This window comes from Scyliorhinus canicula, chromosome 30 (assembly GCF_902713615.1).
Source record: "Scyliorhinus canicula chromosome 30, sScyCan1.1, whole genome shotgun sequence".
Classification (NCBI taxonomy): domain Eukaryota; kingdom Metazoa; phylum Chordata; class Chondrichthyes; order Carcharhiniformes; family Scyliorhinidae; genus Scyliorhinus; species Scyliorhinus canicula.
Genome location: NC_052175.1, coordinates 15300010 through 15323176, shown reverse-complemented (window position 1 = coordinate 15323176; position 23167 = coordinate 15300010). Strand labels below are relative to the sequence as shown.

Below are 23167 nucleotides of genomic sequence, written 5' to 3'. Positions count from 1 at the left end.
AGGGAGGTCTGTCTGGGATCACTCTGAGATCACTCTGGGTTGGAGGGAGGTCTGTCTGGGATCACTCCGGGATCACTCCGGGATTGTCCCTCTGTGTTGGAGGGAGATCTGTCTGAGATCACTCTGGGATCACTCTGGGTTGGAGGGAGGTCTGTCTGGGATCACTCTGGGATCACTCTGTGTTGGAGGGAGGTCTGTCTGGGATCACTCTGGGATCACTCTGGGTTGGAGGGAGGTCTGTCTGGGATCACTCCGGGATTGTCCCTCTGTGTTGGAGGGAGGTCTGTCTGGGATCACTCCGGGATCACTCTGTGTTGGAGGGAGGTCTGTCTGGGATCACTCTGGGACCACTCTGTGTTGGAGGGAGGTCTGTCTGGGATCACTCCGGGATCACTCTGTGTTGGAGGGAGGTCAGTCTGGGATCACTCTGGGACCACTCTGTGTTGGAGGGAGGTCTGTCTGGGATCACTCTGGGATTGTCCCTCTGTGTTGGAGGGAGGTCTGTCTGGGATCACTCTGGGATCACTCTGGGATTGTCCCTCTGTGTTGGAGGGAGGTCTGTCTGGGATCACTCTGGGATCACTCTGGGTTGGAGGGAGGTCTGTCTGGGATCACTCTGGGATCACTCTGTGTGGGAGGGAGGTCTGTCTGGGATCACTCTGGGATCACTCTGTGTTGGAGGGAGGTCTGTCTGGGATCACTCTGGGATCACTCTGGGTTGGAGGGAGGTCTGTCTGGGATCACTCCGGGATCACTCTGTGTTGGAGGGAGGTCACTCTGGGATCACTCCGGGATCACTCTGTGTTGGAGGGAGGTCTGTCTGGGATCACTCTGGGATCACTCTGTGTTGGAGGGAGGTCTGTCTGGGATCACTCCGGGATTGTCCCCCTGTGTTGGAGGGAGGTCTGTCTGAGATCACTCTGGGATCACTCTGTGTTGGAGGGAGGTCTGTCTGGGATCACTCTGGGATCACTCTGGGTTGGAGGGAGGTCTGTCTGGGATCACTCCGGGATCACTCTGTGTTGGAGGGAGGTCACTCTGGGATCACTCCGGGATCACTCTGTGTTGGAGGGAGGTCTGTCTGGGATCACTCTGGGATTGTCCCTCTGGGTTGGAGGGAGGTCAGTCTGGGATCACTCTGGGTTGGAGGGAGGTCTGTCTGAGATCACTCCGGGATCACTCTGGGTTGGAGGGAGGTCTGTCTGGGTGATTGACAGGCTGAGCTGGGCTGGGTTTGTTCAGACTGAGTTTCCCGGTCCCGCTGACTGAGCCGCTCCAGCTCCCTGTCCCTCTCCCGGTCTCCCTGTCCCTGTCCCTCTCCCGGTCTCCCTCTGCGGCCATGGCTCCGGGATCCGTCTCCCTCCTGTTCCTGGCCCTCTGCAGAGTGGCAGCAGCTCGCCAGGAAATGCAAGGTAAGGAACTGCGAGGGTCCCGGAGAAAAATCCCTGCAAAAGTTTCCTGTGGGCGGAAAGTGGATTTCCCACTGTCCTGAACTTGAGGGAATTGTGCCCGTTACTTACTGCTGAGTTATCCCAGGCGCCTGGGACTGTGCCTGGGGGGGGGGGGGTGAGTGTTTGCAATGACAGGATAAGGAAAAGAAAGTTTGGTACAAAAGAAGAGGGATAAGAATTGAAATGAGTTTGCCTCTTCCCATTGCAGTCCTGGGAAAGTCCATGAGGGGCTGTCCTTGTAACCTTCTCTTCCCCATTTCAGGATGTGCTAAAATCCCAAAACTTCTATCCAAAACCTGGAAGGATACTTTATAATAATAATAATTTATTATTGTCACAAGTAGGCTGACATTAACACTGCAATGAAGTTACTGTGAAAATCCCCTAGTCGCCACATTCCGGCGCCTGTTCGGGTCACAGAGGGAGAATTCGGAATGTCCAATTCATCTAAGCACGCCTTTTGGGACTTGTGGGAGGAAGTTCGATTCCCGACTTGGGTCACTGCCTGTGCGGAGTCTGCACGTCCTCCCCGTGTCTGCGTGGGTTTCCTCCGGGTGCTCCGGTTTCCTCCCACAGTCCAAAGACGTGCAGGTTAGGTGGATTGGCCGTGCTAAATTGCCCCTTCGTTTCCAAAGAGGTGAGATGGGGTTATTGGGTTACGGGAATAGGGTGAAAATGAGGGCTTAAGTGGGTCGATGGGCCGATTGGCCTCCTTCTGCACTGTTATGTTCTATGAAACCGGAGCGCCCGGAGGAAACCCACGCAGAAACGGGGAGAACGTGCAGACTCCGCACAGACAGTGACCCAAGCCGGGAATCGAACCTGGGACCCTGGAGCTCTGAAGCCATAGTGCTAACCACTGTGCTACCATGCTGCCCTGTTTTACATCTAACATTAGAGAAACGGTCAAAATTTCCCTACATTGAGAGTTCTAGCCTATGGTCATCACTATGATTTTCCGCATGCCTATTTAACCTGTGACCTTGTCCCTATGTTAAACACCTGTGATATTCTGCCCTTGAACAAGATGATAAATCATCATCTTCACCTGGTAATCGCCTTTGCAGAGTCGAGCTAGCACCATGTATTTCTAAACAAGCCAGACCCATAGCTACCCATTTCACTCTTAAATCAATATCTATGGTATGGTTGGTCCGTCATAGAGCTTACCACTGTGCTACCGTGGTGTCCCTTGGATTCCTTGGCAATGAGTCACTCGAAATGTTAGCTCCCTTGTCTTCCCACAGAGGCTGACGGACCTTCTGAGATTCCTCAGCATTCCCTGATTTGGTTTCCGATTCCAGCTTCCGCAGTCATTCGCTTTTAACTTGTTATCCCAGGAGTTGATTGACGAGGAATCGCACAAACTTAAATTTGGATATTCGGATCCGTGATCTGACTGAAACTTTAAAGGTTGCGGCTTTTATTGATGGAGTCGCCCTTTTAACATAAAATCATCCCAAGGGGGCTCCATTCATACAAAGGGGCAGGAAAGATAGATCAAAATCATTTTCCATCAGAGAAAAGCAAATCCCTGCTGGATTCTGAAAATTCCGGGAAATCCCACAGCGTCTGTGGAGGGAGAAGGAAGCTCGCGTTTTGTCAACGCATCATCCAGGTTGGAAACCTTTGCCCCCTTCTCTCTCCTCGCGTGCTGTATTTTCCATCAGTCGAATAATCCCGATTTACCAGGGCACACTGTCAAACAAAATGGAAGGCAGACATTTGAAGAGTGTAATTAGGAAGGCCTTGCACACACACAGGATGGTAGTGGCTTGGGACCCGTATCTGCAAATGTAAATCTGCGGCAAATTTTTAATTTTGCACGTGATAGATTTCGGGGGCGGGGTTCCCTGATCCTGAGGCAAAGTGTTGGCGGCGTCTGAAATGCTGTCGTGTTTCCGGATGACGTCAACACGGCCCCAGGGCCATCAGACAGGATTCTCCGATCCCGCGGCAGAGTGTCCACGCCGTCGGAAACGCCGTCGCGTTTTACAATGGCGTGAACGGGCCGCTCCCGTTCCTAATTCTGTCCCCCTACAGGGGGCCAGCACGGCGCAGGAGCGGTTCGCGCCGCTCCAGCTGCCGATCCCGGCGCGAACTGTGCGTCGCGGGATCCACGCATGCGCAGTGGCCTCCTTCAAACCGTCGACCCCGGCGCAACATGGCGCATGGCTACAGGGGCCGGCGCGTAGGAAAGGAGGCCGGGTGACAGAGAGGCCGGCCCGCCGATCGGTGGGTCCCCGATCGTGGGCCAGGCCAAATCGGAGGCTCCCCCCTCCGGGAACGTACACAGTACGTACATAGTAGACAAAGAGAATAATCGACAGAGAACATTGACAAATGGTACATTGACAAACAAGGATTGGTTACAGTGTAGAACAAGGGGACAAACAAAGCAAATACATGAGCAAGAGCAGCATAGGGCATCGTGTAGTGTTCTTACAGGGAACAGATCAGTCCGAGGGGGAGTCGTTGAGGAGACTGGTAGCTGTGGGTAAGAAGCTGTTCCTATGTCTGGATGTGCGGGTCTTCAGACTTCTGTACCTTGTGCCTGATGGAAGGGTCTGGAAGGAGGCAATGCCTGGGTGGGTGGGGTCTCTGACAATGCTGTCTGCCTTCCTGAGGCAGGGGGAAGTATTTTGACACCCTTGTGTTGCGTTGAATTGCAGAACGGGCTAGAAGGGCCAAAGGACATCCTCCTGTTCCTCAATCCCAGTCCAAACCGCATCATTCCGGAACCCCAAACCAGGACCCCCCCCCCCTCCCCCTCCCCCGGCTGAATCATGGCCTGTTAGCTATGAGGATAAGGAGGGGGAGTCAGCCATTCAGCCCCTTGGGCTTGCTCTGCCATTCAATACGATCGTGGCTGATCCCATCCTGGCCTCAACTCCACTTTCCGTAACCCTTTCTCCATAACCCTTCAACCCAGTACTAATTAAATAAAAATCTGTCCAACTCCTCAAATTTGCTCGCTGTCCCAGTATCCACCGCTCTCTGGAGTAGGGAATTCCACAGATCCGCCGCCCTTTGAGAAGTGATTTCTCCACCTCTCTGGAACCCGCCATTCACATTCATCTTTTAAATTCTTCCACGGGGGCTGGGTGGTGCTGGCTCGGCCAGAATTCATTACCTAGCCCTTGAGGGGGTGGGGGAGAGCTGCTTTTTTGAACCGCTTGCAGTTCATGTGGCGTAGGGACATCTACCGTGCTGTTAGGAAGGGGAGGTTTCCAGGATTTTGATCTAGTGCTTGTGAAGGAACGGCGATATCGCTCCCAGTCAGGACGATGCGTGACTTGGAGGGGAATTTGCAGGCGGTGATGTTCCTCCCCCCTTGCCCTTACAGGCAGCAGAGGTCACGGGTCTGGAAGGCGCTGTTGAAGGAGGCTTGGTGAGTTGCTTCCAGTGGGTCTCGTGGATGGTAGGCACGTTGCTACCACTGTGCGTCGGTGTTGGAGGGAGAGAATGTCGAAGGTGGTGTGGATGGGCTGCCAATCAAGCTGGTACAGTGAGCTGAACGCTACCAGTCAAGGTGTGGGCACATCCACTTTCTGTGTTTGTTGGAGTCACAACATTAATCGAAGTTCCTGTGTCTCACTTTCTGGTTAGAAACCTCAGAGTCGAGGGTTGGGCACTGGGAGGAATTGTGTGAAACATCACCTTTGCTTGACCTCAATCAGCGTCCGTCATAGAGTCGTAGGATGCCTGCAGTGCAGAAAGAGGCCATTCAGCCAATCCGGTCGACACTGACCCACTCAAAGAGCATCCTATCTAGGCCCACTCCTCCACCCTATCCCATAATCCCGTAACCCCACTTAACCTTTAGACACTAAGGGGCAATTTAGCACGGCCAATCCACCTAATCCGCACATTTGGACTGTGGGAGGAAACCGGAGCACCCGGAGGAAACCCACGCACACACGGGGAGGACGTGCAGACTCCGCACAGTCACCCGAGGCCGGAATTGAACCCTGGCGCTGTGAGGCAGCAGTGCTAACCACTGGGAGGGACAGGCAATGGGGAAAAGTGTACCCACCATGCCGTTCCTGTCGTCATTTAGTTATCCATTTTCTTTGTTGTATGTTTCCATAATTTTCTGTTCGGATTTCAGATTTCCAGTACGTACGTGGGTGTATTTCAGTCTTTGACCGTCCCCTCTCTCTCTCTCTCTCTCTCCCTCTCTCCCAGCAGTGGTTGATTTTGGATCGGTACAGAATGTGAAACAGGAGGCTACGATAGTGGAGAAACTGGCCACAGAGATTCTGACGGTCAATGAGCTCTTTGTCGTGTCTGTGTTCAGACTGCCTCCCAGACAGGGTGGCGTTCTGCTGGGTTTCTACGCCAAAAGAGGCAACATGAGGTACCTGGAGGTCACTGTGATGGGAAAGATCAACAGAGGTAGGAGGTGTACGGCATGAATGCAGTTGGCAGCGTATTGGAGGTTAGAGCGAAAGGGGTTTGCATCGTATCAATGAAGGGGCAATTTAGCGTGGCCAATCCACCTACCCTGTACATCTTTGGGTTGTGGGGGTGAGACCCACGCAGACATGGGGAGAATGTGCAAACTCCACACGGACAGTGACTTGGGGCCGGGATCGAACCTGGGACCTCGGCGCCGTGAGGCAGCAGTGCTAACCACTGCGCCACCATGCCACCCCGTTAGCATTATATTAGGCGCTGAGGAGATAGGGAGGGACGAGGGATATGAGAGGAGTGGGGGGGGGGAGCGATACGGGAAGGGAAGGGGAGACCAGGAAGGGATAGGGAATGGGAAAAAGTGCAGCTGATTGAGGTCTTGTTTGTCACTTTTTTACGCAGTTCTTGTCCGCTACCTGAGAGAAGACGGGAAAACCCAGTCCGTGAACTTACAGAATGCCAACCTGTCGGACAGCAAGCCTCACTCCATCATCTTGAGGGTCAGTGGGTTTCAACGTGACCTGATCACTGTGGAGCTGTACATTGACTGCAGACTGATGGATTCCAGTATGGGGCTCCCAGCCATGGCCACCATTCCCATCGGGCAGGCAGAGACGGTCGATGTCCGCACTGGTCACAGGGCGTATGCACGGATGCAGGTGAGCTACAGCCACGGGACGAACTTGATTCGGTTCAACATTGATCAGTTGGTGCCTGGATCTTCGCGCTTTGCAATATTCTACTGGGACGCAAATCAATAGTTCCCTTCCCTGTGAGCAAACACATTGTGGGTCCACACTGACACAGCAACTCCAAGAGATAGGAGATGGTAGGTGGGACCTCGTTGGGGGGGAGTTGGATGAAGAGATAATGGGGTTGAATCAGTGGAGCAGTTGGACAGTAGGGGGGGGGGGGGTGATCGAATACCAAGCAATGCCTGTACCTATCTAGTATTTGGATAGCCCGTATGAGGCAACTTGGCTTCATGGGTGTCTATTGCACAACGTCACCTGATCTTCCTAAACTGCACTTAATCGAACCTGGGACCCTGGAGCTGTGAAGCAACAGTGCTAATCACTGTGCTGCCGTGCTGCCTGTAAATAGATTGATGTAAAAGCTGCACATTTTGCAGGGTGTGAAATTTGAAAGAAGTATTTTTGAAACCACCTAAGGGAGGGAGTGGGAGAGAAGAGAAACTCTGGCGATTTTATCAAATGTATTTATGGGTTGAATGGTACATCAAGGGTATGGTATTCCTCAGTTAGGCACGTCCTGTTGTAGATGGGTTGTATTCGGCTAAAGGCAGACCCAGTAATGTTCTGTTGGTATCAAGGGAGTCAAGTGGAGGTGAAGCAGCAACCAGATCGAACATGGATCTTATTTAATGTCACGGCATCACTTTGAGTCCTGTGTCCTCAGATAACCTGTGGTAAATCACACATGTGAGTTTTCAAAAATCGTGATGCCAGATCTGACATCAGGGTCTATTGGACAGGAGATCCCACAGCTTCTTCCCCACAGCTACCAGACTCCTCAACGACTCCCCCTCGGACTGATCTGTTCCCTGTAAGAACACTACACGATGCCCTATGCTGCTCTTGCCCATGTATTTGCTTTGTTTGTCCCCTTGTTCTACACTGTAACCAATCCCTGTTTGTCGATGTACCGTCTGTCAATGTACTCTGTTGATTATTCTCTTTGTCTATTATGTCCGTACTGTGTAGACGTTCCCTCGGCCGCAGAAAAATACTTTTCACTGGACTTTGGTACATGTCACAATAAATCAAATCAATCAATAAAAAGACATTGCCTCCAAGATATTGCTATGCCAAATATAGAGGGCATGTTCATCTCTGCTGAGATAGACACAACATGCCATCAGAATGTCCAACTCCACACTGCCCAGGCAGGTGCTCAACATAGAGCTGGGCCATGGCGCTTGTTCACACAGGAGCCAAACTAAACATTGACAAGACCATCCCAAAGCCCCCACAAAGGTCTCCTCTGTTAACATCAACACCGAGCTCCCAGGTTCGATCCCGGCCCCGGGTCACTGTCCGTGCGGAGTTTGCACATTCTCCCCGTGTCTGCGTGGGTTTCGCCCCCACAACCCAAAGATGTGCAGGGTAGACGGATTGGCCACGCTAAATTGCCCCTTCATTGGAAAAAAATGAATCGGGTACTCTAAATTTATTAAAAAATAACATCAACACATGGGATGCCCAATTGTTTACCAAAATAGAAATTCATCGCCGAGAAAATGTCAAGTCCTTCCAATCAACAGAGCAGCCACTGATAGAGAACGGCGAGATAGAGAGAGAGAGACAGAAAGAGGCAATAATACATCACCACCTCTACCAGCCAACAACCCATGTCCTCACTGTGGGAGAGACAGCCAGTGAGGATATGGGTCTCATTAGCCATCTATGAACCCAAAGCTGCCTCCTGATAACTTACCTCCACCCAGCCTGTCATACACAGGATGAATTATCCTTGACCCGCGGAATGGCTGAGAGTCAGAGACCCTCTTATTACAGGGATCTAACAGCCCGCTATCCATTATCTTCATTTCAGGAACCTACACTCTATGTCCATCACTTAGCACTTTGCATGAATATGGTTGATGATGGTTTTGATTTAAAGGTTTATTTTATCTATTACCCTGAAATAAATAAAATGATTTAACTTTTTGCTGCACTCAGGGCTCATTGGAAGAGTTGAAGTTATTCCTCGGAGGGACAATGACCCGAGTTGGGGCATTGCAGGAGTGTCCATTTCAGGGCGATGATGCTCTGAGGAACACAGGTACGATTTGAATAAACTGGGACAAAATCCCCCTGACTCACAACCAGCTACTCGCAATGGCTGAAACATTGCTAGGGAATTAATTGCTCCAAGAGCTTGTTGACATTCCAAGGAGACGTAGGGCGTTTACCTGTCATTTAACCTCCTTCCGGCATTTCCCAAATCCTCCTTTTTCTCCAAGGGTGAATGGGTGTTGTTAACCTCTGTCCTGAGCCCAGTGTCCAAAGTTTATCTGGTGTCCACTTCCTGTGACATGGGTGTCCACTTCCTGTGACCTGAGTGCCCACTTCCTGTGGCCTGCGTGTCCACTTCCTGTGGCCTGAGTGTCCACTTCCTGTGGCCTGAGTGTCCACTTGCTGTGGCCTGAGTGTCCACTTGCTGTGGCCTGAGTGCCCACTTCCTGTGACCTGAGTGTCCACTTCCTGTGACCTGAGTGTCCACTTCCTGTGACCTGAGTGCCCACTTCCTGTGGCCTGAGTGTCCCCTTCCTGTGGCCTGAGTGTCCCCTTCCTGTGGCCTGAGTGTCCCCTTCCTGTGGCCTGAGTGTCCACTTCCTGTGGCCTGAGTGTCCACTTCCTGTGGCCTGAGTGTCCACTTCCTGTGGCCTGAGTGTCCCCTTCCTGTGACCTGAGTGTCCACTTCCTGTGGCCTGAGTGTCCACTTCCTGTGGCCTGAGTGTCCACTTCCTGTGACCTGAGTGTCCACTTCCTGTGACCTGAGTGTCCACTTCCTGTGACCTGAGTGTCCACTTCCTGTGACCTGAGTGTCCACTTCCTGTGACCTGAGTGTCCACTTCCTGTGACCTGAGTGCCCACTTCCTGTGGCCTGGGTGCCCACTTCCTGTGACCTGGGTGTCCACTTCCTGTGACCTGAGTGCCCACTTCCTGTGACCTGGGTGTCCACTTCCTGTGGCCTGAGTGCCCACTTCCTGTGCTCAGTGTCTGTGTCTTGCCTCCAGATGCCAATATTTGCTTCCAATGCCCCTGTCCATTTTTCATTCCAGTGGCCAGTTCCTGGGTCCAGTGTTGTGTGTCTCCGCAGTCCAGTGTTCAGTGCGTGGTGTTCAGTGTACACGGTCTGTGTCACCGGTGTCCTGAGTCCCATGTCCAGTGTCCAGCCCAGATGATCGCCTCTCGTTCCAAATGCTTAACTTCAGCTCCTTCGGACAGCACGGTGGCGCAGTGGTTAGCACTCCTTCCGACGGTGCCGAGGTCTCGGGTCCGCTGTGTCTGGCTCTGGGTCACTGCCCGTGTGGAGTTTGCACATTCTCCCAGTCGTTTCACCCCCACAACCCAAAGATGTGCAGGGTAGGTGGATTGGCCAGGCTAAATTGCCCCTTAATTGGAAAAAATGAATTGGGTACTCTAAATTTAAAAAAAAGAAGTTGAGCTCCTTGACCTCTATTTAATGATTTGTCTTGTCTCTTTGCAGTGAATGGTGCAAATTCTGTTCTGGGTAAGTGTTGTTTTTATCGCTTGCTTGGTAAATTGCTGAATTCCACTGCAATTGGCCCCTTGCATTGCATGGGGGCGCTGGGGTAATTTTAACGGAGTAGAATCTTTAACCCTGAATTTATTTAAAAATTTATGTCTGGGGCTCTTATAAATGTAAATTCTGATTTCATACTGAAGCCTGACAGTAAAAGATGTGACCTTTCCTGACTCCCTGTGACTGACGGCAGGAGAACGTGAACTGACTTCAGTCCTCTTACATTGGGAAGGGAAATCAGCCAGGGTTCCTGCTCCTGATCACTGTCCAGTGATCCCTGGGTTAGAGAGAGAGAGGGGAAATCAGCCAGGGTTCCTGCTCCTGATCACTGTCCAGTGATCCCTGGGTTAGAGAGAGAGAGAGAGGGGAAATCAGCCAGGGTTCCTGCTACTGATCACTGTCCAGTGATCCCTGGGTTAGAGAGAGAGAGGGGAAATCAGCCAGGGTTCCTGCTCCTGATCACTGTCCAGTGATCCCTGGGTTAGAGGGGAAATCAGCCAGGGATCCTGTTCCTGATCACTATCCAGTGATCCCTGGGTTAGAGAGAGAGGGGAAATCAGCCAGGGTTCCTGCTCCTGATCACTGCCCAGTGATCCCTGGGTTAGAGAGAGAGGGAGGGGAAATCAGCCAGGGTTCCTGCTCCTGATCACTGTCCAGTGATCCCTGGGTTAGAGGGGAAATCAGCCAGGGTTCCTGTTCCTGATCACTATCCAGTGATCCCTGGGATAGAGAGAGAGAGAGAGAGGGGAAATCAGCCAGGGTACCTGCTCCTGATCACTGTCCAGTGATCCCTAGGTTAGAGAGAGGGGGGAAATCAGCCAGGGTTCCTGCTCCTGATCACTGTCCAGTGATCCCTGGGTTAGAGGGGAAATCAGCCAGGGTTCCTGCTCCTGATCACTGTCCAGTGATCCCTGGGTTAGAGAGAGAGGGGAAATCAGCCAGGGTTCCTGCTCCTGATCACTGTCCAGTGATCCCTGGGTTAGAGAGAGAGAGGGGAAATCAGCCAGGGTTCCTGCTCCTGATCACTGCCCAGTGATCCCTGGGTTAGAGAGAGAGAGAGAGAGAGAGAGGGGAAATCAGCCAGGGTTCCTGCTCCTGATCACTGTCCAGTGATCCCTGGGTTAGAGAGAGGGGAAATCAGCCAGGGTTCCTGCTCCTGATCACTGTCCAGTGATCCCTGGGTTAAAGAGAGAGAGAGAGGGGGGAAATCAGCCAGGGTTCCTGCTGCTGATCACTGCCCAGTGATCCCTGGGTTAGAGAGAGAGAGAGGGGAAATCAGCCAGGGTTCCTGCTCCTGATCACTGTCCAGTGATCCCTGGGTTAGAGAGAGAGAGGGGAAATCAGCCAGGGTTCCTGCTCCTGATCACTGTCCAGTGATCCCTGGGTTAGAGAGAGAGAGGGGAACAGCCAGGGTTCCTGCTCCTGATCACTGCCCAGTGATCCCTGGGTTAGAGAGAGAGAGGGGAAATCAGCCAGGGTTCCTGCTCCTGATCACTGTCCAGTGATCCCTGGGTTAGAGAGAGGGGGGAAATCAGCCAGGGTTCCTGCTCCTGATCACTGTCCAGTGATCCCTGGGTTAGAGAGAGTGAGGGGAAATCAGCCACGGTTCCTGCTCCTGATCACTGCCCAGTGATCCCTGGGTTAGAGAGAGAGAGGGGAAATCAGCCAGGGTTCCTGCTCCTGATCACTGTCCAGGGATCCCTGGGTTAGAGAGAGAGAGGGGAAATCAGCCAGGGTTCCTGCTCCTGATCACTGTCCAGTGATCCCTGGGTTAGAGAGAGAGAGGGGAAATCAGCCAGGGTTCCTGCTCCTGATCACTGTCCACTGATCCCTGGGTTAGAGAGAGAGAGGGGAAATCAGCCAGGGTTCCTGCTCCTGATCACTGTCCAGTGATCCCTGGGTTAGAGAGAGAGGGGAAATCAGCCAGGGTTCCTGCTCCTGATCACTGTCCAGTGATCCCTGGGTTAGAGAGAGAGGGGGGAAATCAGCCAGGGTTCCTGCTCCTGATCACTGTCCAGTGATCCCGGGGTTAGAGAGAGAGGGGAAATCAGCCAGGGTTCCTGCTCCTGATCACTGTCCAGTGATCCCTGGGTTAGAGAGAGAGGGGAAATTAGCCAGGGTTCCTGCTCCTCATCACTGTCCAGTGATCCCGGGGTTAGAGGGAGAGAGGGGAAATCAGCCAGGGTTCCTGCTCCTGATCACTGTCCAGTGATCCCTGGGTTAGAGGGAGAGAGGGGAAATCAGCCAGGGTTCCTGCTCCTGATCACTGTCCAGTGATCCCTGGGTTAGAGAGAGTGAGGGGAAATCAGCCAGGGTTCCTGCTCCTGATCACTGTCCACTGATCCCTGGGTTAGAGAGAGAGAGAGGGGAAATCAGCCAGGGTTCCTGCTCCTGATCACTGTCCAGGGATCCCTGGGTTGGAGAGAGAGGGGAAATCAGCCAGGGTTCCTGCTCCTGATCACTGTCCCGTGATCCCTGGGTTAGAGAGAGAGAGGGGAAATCAGCCAGGGTTCCTGCTCCTGATCACTGTCCAGTGATCCCTGGGTTAGAGAGAGTGAGGGGAAATCAGCCAGGGTTCCTGCTCCTGATCACTGCCCAGTGATCCCTGGGTTAGAGAGAGAGAGAGGGGAAATCAGACAGGGTTCCTGCTCCTGATCACTGTCCAGTGATCCCTGGGTTAGAGAGAGAGGGGAAATCAGCCAGGGTTCCTGCTCCTAATCACTGTCCAGTGATCCCTGGGTTAGAGAGAGGGGAAATCAGCCAGGGTTCCTGCTCCTGATCACTGTCCAGTGATCCCTGGGTTAGAGGGAGAGAGGGGAAATCAGCCAGGGTTCCTGCTCCTGATCACTGTCCACTGATCCCTGGGTTAGAGAGAGAGAGGGGAAATCAGCCAGGGTTCCTGCTCCTGATCACTGTCCAGTGATCCCTGGGTTAGAGCGAGTGACGGGAAATCAGCCAGGGTTCCTGCTCCTGATCACTGTCCAGGGATCCCTGGGTTAGAGAGAGAGAGGGGAAATCAGCCAGGGTTCCTGCTCCTGATCACTGTCCACTGATCCCTGGGTTAGAGAGAGACAGGGGAAATCAGCCAGGGTTCCTGCTCCTGATCACTGCCCAGTGATCCCTGGGTTAGAGAGAGAGAGAGAGAGAGAGAGGGGAAATCAGCCAGGGTTCCTGCTCCTGATCACTGTCCAGTGATCCCTGGGTTAGAGAGAGAGGGGAAATCAGCCAGGGTACCTGATCCTGATCACTGCCCAGTGATCCCTGGGTTAGAGAGAGAGGGGAAATCAGCCAGGGTTCCTGCTCCTGATCACTGTCCAGTGATCCCTGGGTTAGAGAGAGAGAGGGGAAATCAGCCAGGGTTCCTGCTCCTGATCACTGTCCAGTGATCCCTGGGTTAGAGAGAGAGAGAGGGGAAATCAGCCAGGGTTCCTGCTCCTGATCACTGTACACTGATCCCTGGGTTAGAGAGAGAGGTGGGAAATCAGCCAGGGTTCCTGCTCCTGATCACTGTCCTGTGATCCCTGGGTTAGAGAGAGAGAGAGGGGAAATCAGCCAGGGTTCCTGCTCCTGATCACTGTACACTGATCCCTGGGTTAGAGAGAGAGAGGGGAAATCAGCCAGGGTTCCTGCTCCTGATCACTGCCCAGTGATCCCTGGGTTAGAGAGAGAGGGGGGAAATCAGCCAGGGTTCCTGCTCCTGATCACTGTCCAGTGATCACTGGGTTAGAGAGAGAGAGGGGAAATCAGCCAGGGTTCCTGCTCCTGATCACTGTCCAGTGATCCCTGGGTTAGAGGGAGAGAGGGGAAATCAGCCAGGGTTCCTGCTCCTGATCACTGTCCAGTGATCCCTGTGTTAGAGAGAGTGAGGGGAAATCAGCCAGGGTTCCTGCTCCTGATCACTGTCCACTGATCCCTGGGTTAGAGAGAGAGAGAGGGGAAATCAGCCAGGGTTCCTGCTCCTGATCACTGTCCAGGGATCCCTGGGTTGGAGAGAGAGGGGAAATCAGCCAGGGTTCCTGCTCCTGATCACTGTCCCGTGATCCCTGGGTTAGAGAGAGAGAGGGGAAATCAGCCAGGGTTCCTGCTCCTGATCACTGTCCAGTGATCCCTGGGTTAGAGAGAGTGAGGGGAAATCAGCCAGGGTTCCTGCTCCTGATCACTGTCCAGTGATCCCTGGGTTAGAGAGAGAGAGGGGAAATCAGCCAGGGTTCCTGCTCCTGATCACTGTCCAGTGATCCCTGGGTTAGAGAGAGTGAGGGGAAATCAGCCAGGGTTCCTGCTCCTGATCACTGCCCAGTGATCCCTGGGTTAGAGAGAGAGAGAGGGGAAATCAGCCAGGGTTCCTGCTCCTGATCACTGTCCAGTGATCCCTGGGTTAGAGAGAGAGGGGAAATCAGCCAGGGTTCCTGCTCCTAATCACTGTCCAGTGATTCCTGGGTTAGAGAGAGGGGAAATCAGCCAGGGTTCCTGCTCCTGATCACTGTCCAGTGATCCCTGGGTTAGAGAGAGAGAGGGGAAATCAGCCAGGGTTCCTGCTCCTGATCACTGTCCAGTGATCCCTGGGTTAGAGAGAGAGAGAGGGGAAATCAGCCAGGGTTCCTGCTCCTGTCACTGTGACAACTACAGTTGTGATGATTAGGTGAGTTATTTTATTAACCCCCTCTATTTTATTTCCCCTCTGATAACGATTTTATTTGCCTGATCATCATGAGGTAAAGGTGGTGATTCCACTGGTTCCCACCTCTGTCCTGCCCTGGATGGCCAATGGCTGAACAGAGAGGAAGATGGTTGTGGTAGTTGGAGGTCAGTCCTTTGAGCACCAGGACCCTGTTGCAGGAATTCCTGCAGTGATCTGGCCAAGTCCAACCACCTGCCGAGACGTCATAAAAAAAAGCTAACCCTCCCTAAAGTGGGGAGGAGCGCGGTTTTGCGGCGGGATTCTCCCCTACCCGGTGGGTCAGGGGGTCCCAGAGGGACGGAGTGGCCTGAACCACTCCGGCGACAGGCCGCCCCAAAGGTGCGGAATCCCCCACACCTTCAGGGGCTGGGCCCGCCCTTGAGTGGTTGGCGCCATGCCAACCGTCGGCTAAGGGCCTCGCCAGCCGGCGCGAGTCGGCGCATGCACAGGAGCGCCAGCGCAGGCTGCCGTCAACCCGCGCATGCGCGTGAGGGTTCGTCTCCGCAACGGCCAACGCAGAGGACCACAACGGCCGAAGCGGAGTAGTAGAGTGCCCCCACGGCACAGGCCCGACCGTGGGCCAGGCCACCGTGGGGGCACCTCCCGGGGCCAGATTCCCCCTGCGACCCCCCCAGGAACCCCGGAGGCTGCCCGCGCCGGTAAGGGACCTACTCTGATTTACGCCGGCAGGACCGGCTACCGACGGGCGGGACTACGGCCCTTCGCGGTCTGGAGTATTCAGGCGGCCCCGACGCCCATTGAGTCGGGCCGGACCCCGCCATTCTCCGAGGCGGGCGGTGCGACTCACGCTGGGCTGGTTTTTGGGGAGGGCGGGGGAATTGGGAGAACGGCGGAGGTGGGATTCACGCGGGGGGGGGGGGGGGGCGGAGAATCCCGCCTGTGTCTAGACCCCTTTGCTACACCCCAAACCAGCCTGAACCGCAACATTCAAACTCGGGCCGACACATGGCTGGTAACATGTCACGGGAATGCTGGGTAAGGACCATTTCCAACCCCAACCCCACTAACCCCCCCCCTCCCTCCCTCCCCCCACCACCACCGACCTTTCAGCAGAACTACCACCAGCAAAACAATGAGTAGCTCGTCTCCTGACCCCTTTAAAAAAAAACACTACCACCAACGAGGCTCGAGTCAGCTGCCTGATTCAGTACGGCTTAAATCGGTCAAAACCACCTTGGAATCACCGAACTGTTACAGCACAGGGCGAGGCCACTCGGTCCATTGCGTCTGCGCTTGCTCTCCGAGCGATCAATTCATCCACTGCCATCGCAATCTCTACCATTGAGATAGGTGGCCCAATATAGTGGGAATTGCAAAACCCCCCGGGTCACATTCCAACACACCTTGGACATCTATCGACCGTTTCTTCATTGTTGTTGGATGGAAGTCCTGGAATTTAGCCCTGACACAGTGCAAAAGCTGCTTCACCACACGGACTACAACGGTGGGCCCATTGCCACTTTCCCAAGAGCGATTAGATTGAGGAATAACCGCCGCCATTGGCAACAATACCGTGAATGAATACTCCAAGGAGCCACTCATTCTTCTCCTCCCGTCTTGTCAATTACGGCCTCATAATATTGGCCATAGGGTGGCCTATGGACTCCTGAATCCAGGAATTTTATCGGGTATGACCACTGAAAGTGGCTAAGTTGCGAGTCTCGAAACGCGGGTGCTTAGATCTGTCCCTCCACCCTGATGTCAAACATGCTAGACTTATTATTTAAGCTCAGGCACAAGACAAAGTCCCCTGGGTGAGCTGTCTGTGGAATGCCACATTGACATTGAATGGGGTGGAGACGGGAGATAAAGACTAATGCAAGTTCCTGGTTTCTTTATCCTTCAGGTGACCAGACAAAGGCACTGGTCAATCAGTTGGCACTTTTCAATCAGCTCCTTCGTGACCTGAGGGAAGATATTCGAGAGCAGGTGAGCGGGTCTCCTGGGGGGTGAATATCCTGGGCAAGGAGTCTGTGCCCTAAGCAGGACGTTAGTAGGGCGTTGTATCGCGGAACAATACAGGGGGGGGTGGGAGGGGTGGGGGGTCTGCTGGGTGACCTGAACACCAATCCAGTGTCCTGAATCGCAGGTCAGGGGGGTCAGTATCCTGGGCAAGGGGGAATCAGTGGGTGGGGCTCCAGTTCCTTAGCCAGGAGGTGAAGTGGGTCAGAATCCTTGGAAGCTCAGTGTCCAGGGAAGGGGGTCAGGGTTCAGTTACCCCAGCAGCACTGTTGTTTTTCACATTGTCTCCTGGTTTCATTAATAGGTGAAGGAAATGTCACTGATACGGAACACCATCCTGGAATGTCAAGTGTGTGGTAAGTGGAACGTTCGTTGTCCTTCTGTGTCCAAGTGTTGGCCCATGAGCCATTGTCAATCTTGGAGCCAGAAATATACAGTAGATAAGAGGTGAACTCGAACAGAATCAGTCAGAAGGTTGAGTGGAAAGGACTCGAGTCATCTGGGAGTGAAGGGGAAAGAGTTTGATGTACAATGGGAATGAATGGGAAAGAGTTTGATGTACAATGGGAATGTGGGAAAGGGTTTGATGTACAATGGGAATGAATGGGAAAGGGCTTCATGTACACTGGGAATGAATGGGAAAGGGCTTGATGTATAATGGGAATGAATGGGAAAGAGTTTGATGTACAATGGGAGTGAATGGGAAAGAGTTTGATGTACACTGGGAATGAATGGGAAAGAGTTTGATGTACAATGGGAATGAATGGGAAAGAGTTTGATGTACAATGGGAATGAATGGGAAAGGGTTTGATGTACACTGGGAATGAATGGGAAAGAGTTTGATGTACAATGGGAATGAATGGGAAAGGGCTTGATGTCATAGAAGTCATAGAACTTACAGTGCAGAAGGAGGCCATTCGGCCCATCGAGTCTGCACCGGCTCTTGGAAAGAGCATCCTACCCAAGATCCAAACCACCACCCTATCCCCATAACCCAGCAACCCCACCCAACACTAAGGGCAATTTTGGACACTAAGGGCAATTTAGCATGGCCAATCCACCTAACCTGCACATCTTTGGACTGTGGGAGGAAACCGGAGCACCCGGAGGAAACCCACGCACACACGGGGAGGATGTGCAGACTCCGCACAGACAGTGACCCAAGCGGGAATTGAACCTGGGACCCTGGACCTGTGAAGCAATTGCGCTATCCACAATGCTACCGTGCTGCCCACTGTACACTGGGAATGAATGGGAAAGGGTTTGATGTACAATGGGAATGAATGGGAAACAGTTTGATGTACAATGGGAGTGAGTGGAAAAGGGTTTGATGTACAATGTGAGTGAATGGGAAAGTTTTTGATGTACAATGGGAATGTGGGAAAGGGTTTGATGTACAATGGGAGTGAATGGGAAAGGGTTTGATGTACAATGGGAATGTGGGAAAGGGTTTGATGTACAATGTGAGTGAATGGGAAAGTGTTTGATGTACAATGGGAATGAATGGGAAAGGGTTTGATGTACAATGGGAGTGAATGGGAAAGGGTTTGATGTACAATGGGAATGAATGGGAAAGTGTTTGATGTACAATGGGAATGTGGGAAAGGGTTTGATGTACAATGGGAGTGAATGGGAAAGGGTTTGATGTACAATGGGAATGAATGGGAAAGGGTTTGATGTACAATGGGAGTGAATGGGAAAGGGTTTGATGTACAATGTGAGTGAATGGGAAAGGGTTTGATGTACAATGTGAGTGAATGGGAAAGGGTTTGATGTACAATGGGAGTGAATGGGAAAGGGCTTGATGTACAATGGGAGTGAATGGGAAACAGTTTGATGTACAATGGGAGTGAATGGGAAACAGTTTGATGTACAATGGGAGTGAATGGGAAAGGGTTTGATGTACAATGGGAATGTGGGAAAGGGTTTGATGTACAATGGGAATGTGGGAAAGGGTTTGATGTACAATGTGAGTGAATGGGAAAGGGTTTGATGTACAATGTGAGTGAATGGGAAAGGGTTTGATGTACAATGTGAGTGAATGGGAAAGGGTTTGATGTACAATGGGAGTGAATGGGAAAGGGTTTGATGTACAATGGGAGTGAATGGGAAAGGGTTTGATGTACAATGGGAGTGGGAAAGGGTTTGATGTACAATGGGAGTGAATGGGAAAGGGTTTGATGTACAATGGGAATGAATGGGAAAGGGTTTGATGTACAATGGGAGTGGGAAAGGGTTTGATGTACAATGGGAGTGAATGGGAAAGGGTTTGATGTATAATGGGAGTGAATGGGAAAGGGTTTGATGTACAATGGGAGTGAATGGGAAAGGGTTTGATGTACAATGGGAGTGAATGGGAAAGGGTTTGATGTATAATGGGAGTGAATGGGAAAGGGTTTGATGTACAATGGGAGTGAATGGGAAAGGGTTTGATGTACAATGGGAATGAATGGGAAAGGGTTTGATGTACAATGGGAGTGAATGGGAAAGGGTTTGATGTATAATGGGAGTGAATGGGAAAGGGTTTGATGTACAATGGGAGTGAATGGGAAAGGGTTTGATGTACAATGGGAGTGAATGGGAAAGGGTTTGATGTACAATGGGAGTGAATGGGAAAGGGTTTGATGTACAATGGGAATGAATGGGAAAGGGTTTGATGTACAATGGGAGTGAATGGGAAAGGGTTTGATGTACAATGGGAATGTGGGAAAGGGTTTGATGTACAATGGGAATGAATGGGAAAGGGTTTGATGTACAATGGGAATGAATGGGAAAGGGTTTGATGTACAATGTGAGTGAATGGGAAAGGGTTTGATGTACAATGGGAGTGAGTGGGAAAGGGTTTGATGTACAATGGGAATGAATGGGAAAGAGTTTGATGTACAATGGGAATGAATGGGAAAGGGTTTGATGTACAATGGGAATGAATGGGAAAGGGTTTGATGTACACTGGGAATGAATGGGAAAGGGTTTGATGTACACTGGGAATGAATGGGAAAGGGTTTGATGTACAATGGGAATGAATGGGAAAGGGTTTGATGTACAATGGGAGTGAATGGGAAAGGGTTTGATGTACAATGGGAATGTGGGAAAGGGTTTGATGTACAATGGGAATGAATGGGAAAGGGTTTGATGTACAATGGGAATGAATGGGAAAGGGTTTGATGTACAATGGGAATGTGGGAAAGGGTTTGATGTACAATGGGAATGAATGGGAAAGTGTTTGATGTACAATGGGAGTGAGTGGAAAAGAGGAAGGTGTTTGGGTCCATTGGAATTGGACAGTGTGAAGGGGAAAGGGGTTTGATCCATTTGTATTTTGTACTAGGGGAATAAATCGGACGGCTTTTGGTGTATTATTCAACAAAACCAATTTCCTTCCTTCCGAAGGGTTTCATGACCATCGCTCCAAGTGCGATCCCAATCCTTGTTTTGAAGGTGTGGAATGTATGGAAACCTACGAATACCCAGGTTACCGATGTGGAGCATGTCATGAGGGTTTTACCGGAAACGGCACGCACTGCACTGACATTGATGAGGTTTGAAATTAACATTCTGTATCCATTCAGTAAATTCTTAGAGAGACAGACTGGAATTGAATCAAATAGATTTGAGGGTTAATCCATATGGTATAACAGAAATCTAGGAGCGAGTTACAGATTGGAATCTAACTAAGGGCTAAAGTAGGGTTTAATGGGACAGGTAAAGTAGCATATTAGTTGTGTTTTTCCTTCATTCATTCATTCATGAGACATGAGTGATGCTGATGAGGCCAGAATGTGGTACCCATCCATAAATGCCCCTTGAGAAGGTTGTGATGAGCCATCTTCCTGAACACCCAAAGGGAGCGAGTTGCAGAATTGTCACCCGGCGATGTATTTCCTTGTCACGATAGCGTGTGGCTTCAGGGAACCTTGAAGGTGGTGCTTTTCCCGTGTGTAAGCGGCGCCTGTCCTTCTAACACCAGGTCCAAGGCCAACAGGTTTGTTTAGAATCACTAGCTTTTGGAGCGCAGCTCCTTCCTCAGGTGAATGAAGAGATGGGTTCCAGAAACACATATATAGACAAAGTCAGTGAGACAAGACGATACTTTGAATGCGAGTCTTTGCAGGTAATTAAGTCTTTACAGGTCCAGAGGGAGCAACTGGAGAGAGGGATAAAGAGGTGTGAATTGTTTCTAATAGCCAAGTTCCGCACACATGAGTACGGCCTCAACCGGGACCTTAGATTCATGTCGCATTACATTCACCCCCCCACCATCTGGCCTGGGCTTGCAAAATCCTACCAACTGTCCTGGTTTGAGACAATTCACACCTCTTTAACCTGTGATTATCCCTCTCTCCAGTGGCTCTGTCTGGACCGGTAAAGACTTAATTTCCTGCAAAGACTCGCATTCAATGTATCGTTTTGCACCATTAACTTTGTCTATATAAATGTTTCTGGAACCCACCTCTTCATTCACCTGAGGAAGGAGCAGGTTGTGATGTAGTTGCTTGTTAAAGTGGAGGGTGAGATAGATAAGTTTTTATTCGGTGTTTGTGTTGGGTAATATTCTGGCTGTGCCTGTTTTTTTTTTTTCTTCAGTGCATCTTTGCCAATCCCTGTTTCTCTGGATCCAAGTGTATTAATGCAGTGCCAGGGTTCCGCTGTGAGGCGTGTCCCTCAGGCTATCGAGGAACAGTCGTGGCTGGTATAGGGGTGGACCACGCAATGACGATGAAGCAGGTGAGGAACAAATGCTGAATGCCAGTGACCACAGGCGTCTGGAGAAAACCAACATCACAAGACAAACAGAGTAATATATTCTACAATCGGAATCTGGTGCGATCCTGGGCTATGGGGTCAGTAACTAGCTCCAGGACATGGAGTGGTCAATGTTTTGTCCTTTTGCTGTGTATTTTCGTCAGACTGCTTCATTTTCCCAGTCGATTCAGCTGACTTGATTCGTCCAGAATTAATTAAGCACCATTTTAATAATTTGTGTATTGTATTTTCCGTGACCCTGATGTGATTTGAACAAGCAAACCTTCTGATCTGGAGTGAGATGCGCTACCGTCGCACCACAAAGCCACCTTGTGTATATTGCGTTTTCCACAAGGAATCATGTAACAGATTAGTTTCTGGACAATTTGGCTCGGGCATCTTCCCACCGATGATAAATGATGGACACACAGCAAACGATTCATTTCAGACAGGTTGTCTTCATCTAGTGAATCTTCTGCTGATGTCATGGCCGGGATTCTGAGGGAATCGGCGGCGCGGGCAACTCCGGCGCCGTGGCGTGAGCCACTCCGGCATCGGGCCGCCCCACAGGTGCGGAGGTCAGGGGCTAGGCCGGAGGCGGAGTGGTTTGCACCGTGCCGGCCGGCGGAGAAGGGGCTTGACGCCATGCTAGCCGGCGCCAAAGGACCTCCGCCGGCCAGCACGAGTTGGCGCATGCACGGGAGCGCCAGAGTGGACCACAGCGGCCGACCACGGAAGAATAGAGTGCCCCCACGGCACAGGCCCCCCCATGGATCGGTGGGCCCTGATCGCGGGCCAGAGAATCGCCGGGGGGGGGGGGGGGGGCGCTGTCAACGGCTGCTGACTGGCGTGGCGAGATTCCCGTCCCCGCCAAATCTCCGGCGCTGGAGAATTCGGCAGCCGGCGGGCGCGAGATTCACGCCGCCCCCCCCCCCGGCGATTCTCCGACCCAGCGGGGGGGGCTCGGAGAATCCCGCCCCTGAAGAGTCGGACATGAGAGGGAGGTTTTGCCACAAATGTCGCACATGAAACTGCCAGGTGTTGTCGTTTTTGGTGTTGGCTTCTGTTGCCAAGCCATTGTAGGCACTGGTCACCCTGATGGGGCCCCCCAGGCCATAGAAGGTTTTGCCATTTCCCTCTGACATGTGCCACTGACTCTCGGGTGCGACGTTCAATGTCTAGGTTTTTAAAGTCACGCTTTCAAACATCTTTGAAGCGGAGCTTTGGCATCCTATTGGTCACCTGGCTCTGGATGCATCACCGTAGAGGAAGCCGTTGGGTGTGTGAGCGCTTTCCTTCCTGTAGATGTGTACCCAGGCCATTGAAGCTGCCCCTGTTCAATGTGTGGACTGAAATTGCAGGACATTGATCTGTGCAGGCACTTTGCTCCACAGCGGGGGACATGGTGATTAAGATATTCCTTCCCTTGGCCTGGAGTGTCCCTATTCCTCTGATCTTCAGCCAACTGCAGACATCATTGCCGCCAAGTTATAGGCTGTTGGATACCATTTGGTTGGCGTTAATGATGCTTTTCTGGTCTTAAATAGGTTATGGAGGAGCGTGGTGACACAGTGGTTAGCACGAGGGTCAGTGGACCTAGCAA

The 23167-nt window shown here is 51.9% G+C and overlaps 1 protein-coding gene across 1 annotated transcript in view; it reads left to right on the top strand.

Moving 5' to 3' along the window:
- Positions 1 to 1219: 1219 nt before the first annotated feature.
- thbs3a (thrombospondin 3a) overlaps positions 1220 to 23167 on the top strand; it is a 55738-nt gene continuing 33790 nt past the window's right edge. The window contains exons 1-9 of the mRNA XM_038787189.1: positions 1220 to 1412; positions 5643 to 5849; positions 6270 to 6526; positions 8570 to 8672; positions 10104 to 10127; positions 16706 to 16788; positions 17126 to 17177; positions 20212 to 20360; positions 21406 to 21546. Coding sequence (XP_038643117.1) covers positions 1340 to 1412; positions 5643 to 5849; positions 6270 to 6526; positions 8570 to 8672; positions 10104 to 10127; positions 16706 to 16788; positions 17126 to 17177; positions 20212 to 20360; positions 21406 to 21546 — 1089 coding nt within the window. The 5' untranslated portion in view covers positions 1220 to 1339. The remainder of the gene's footprint in view (positions 1413 to 5642; positions 5850 to 6269; positions 6527 to 8569; positions 8673 to 10103; positions 10128 to 16705; positions 16789 to 17125; positions 17178 to 20211; positions 20361 to 21405; positions 21547 to 23167) is intronic.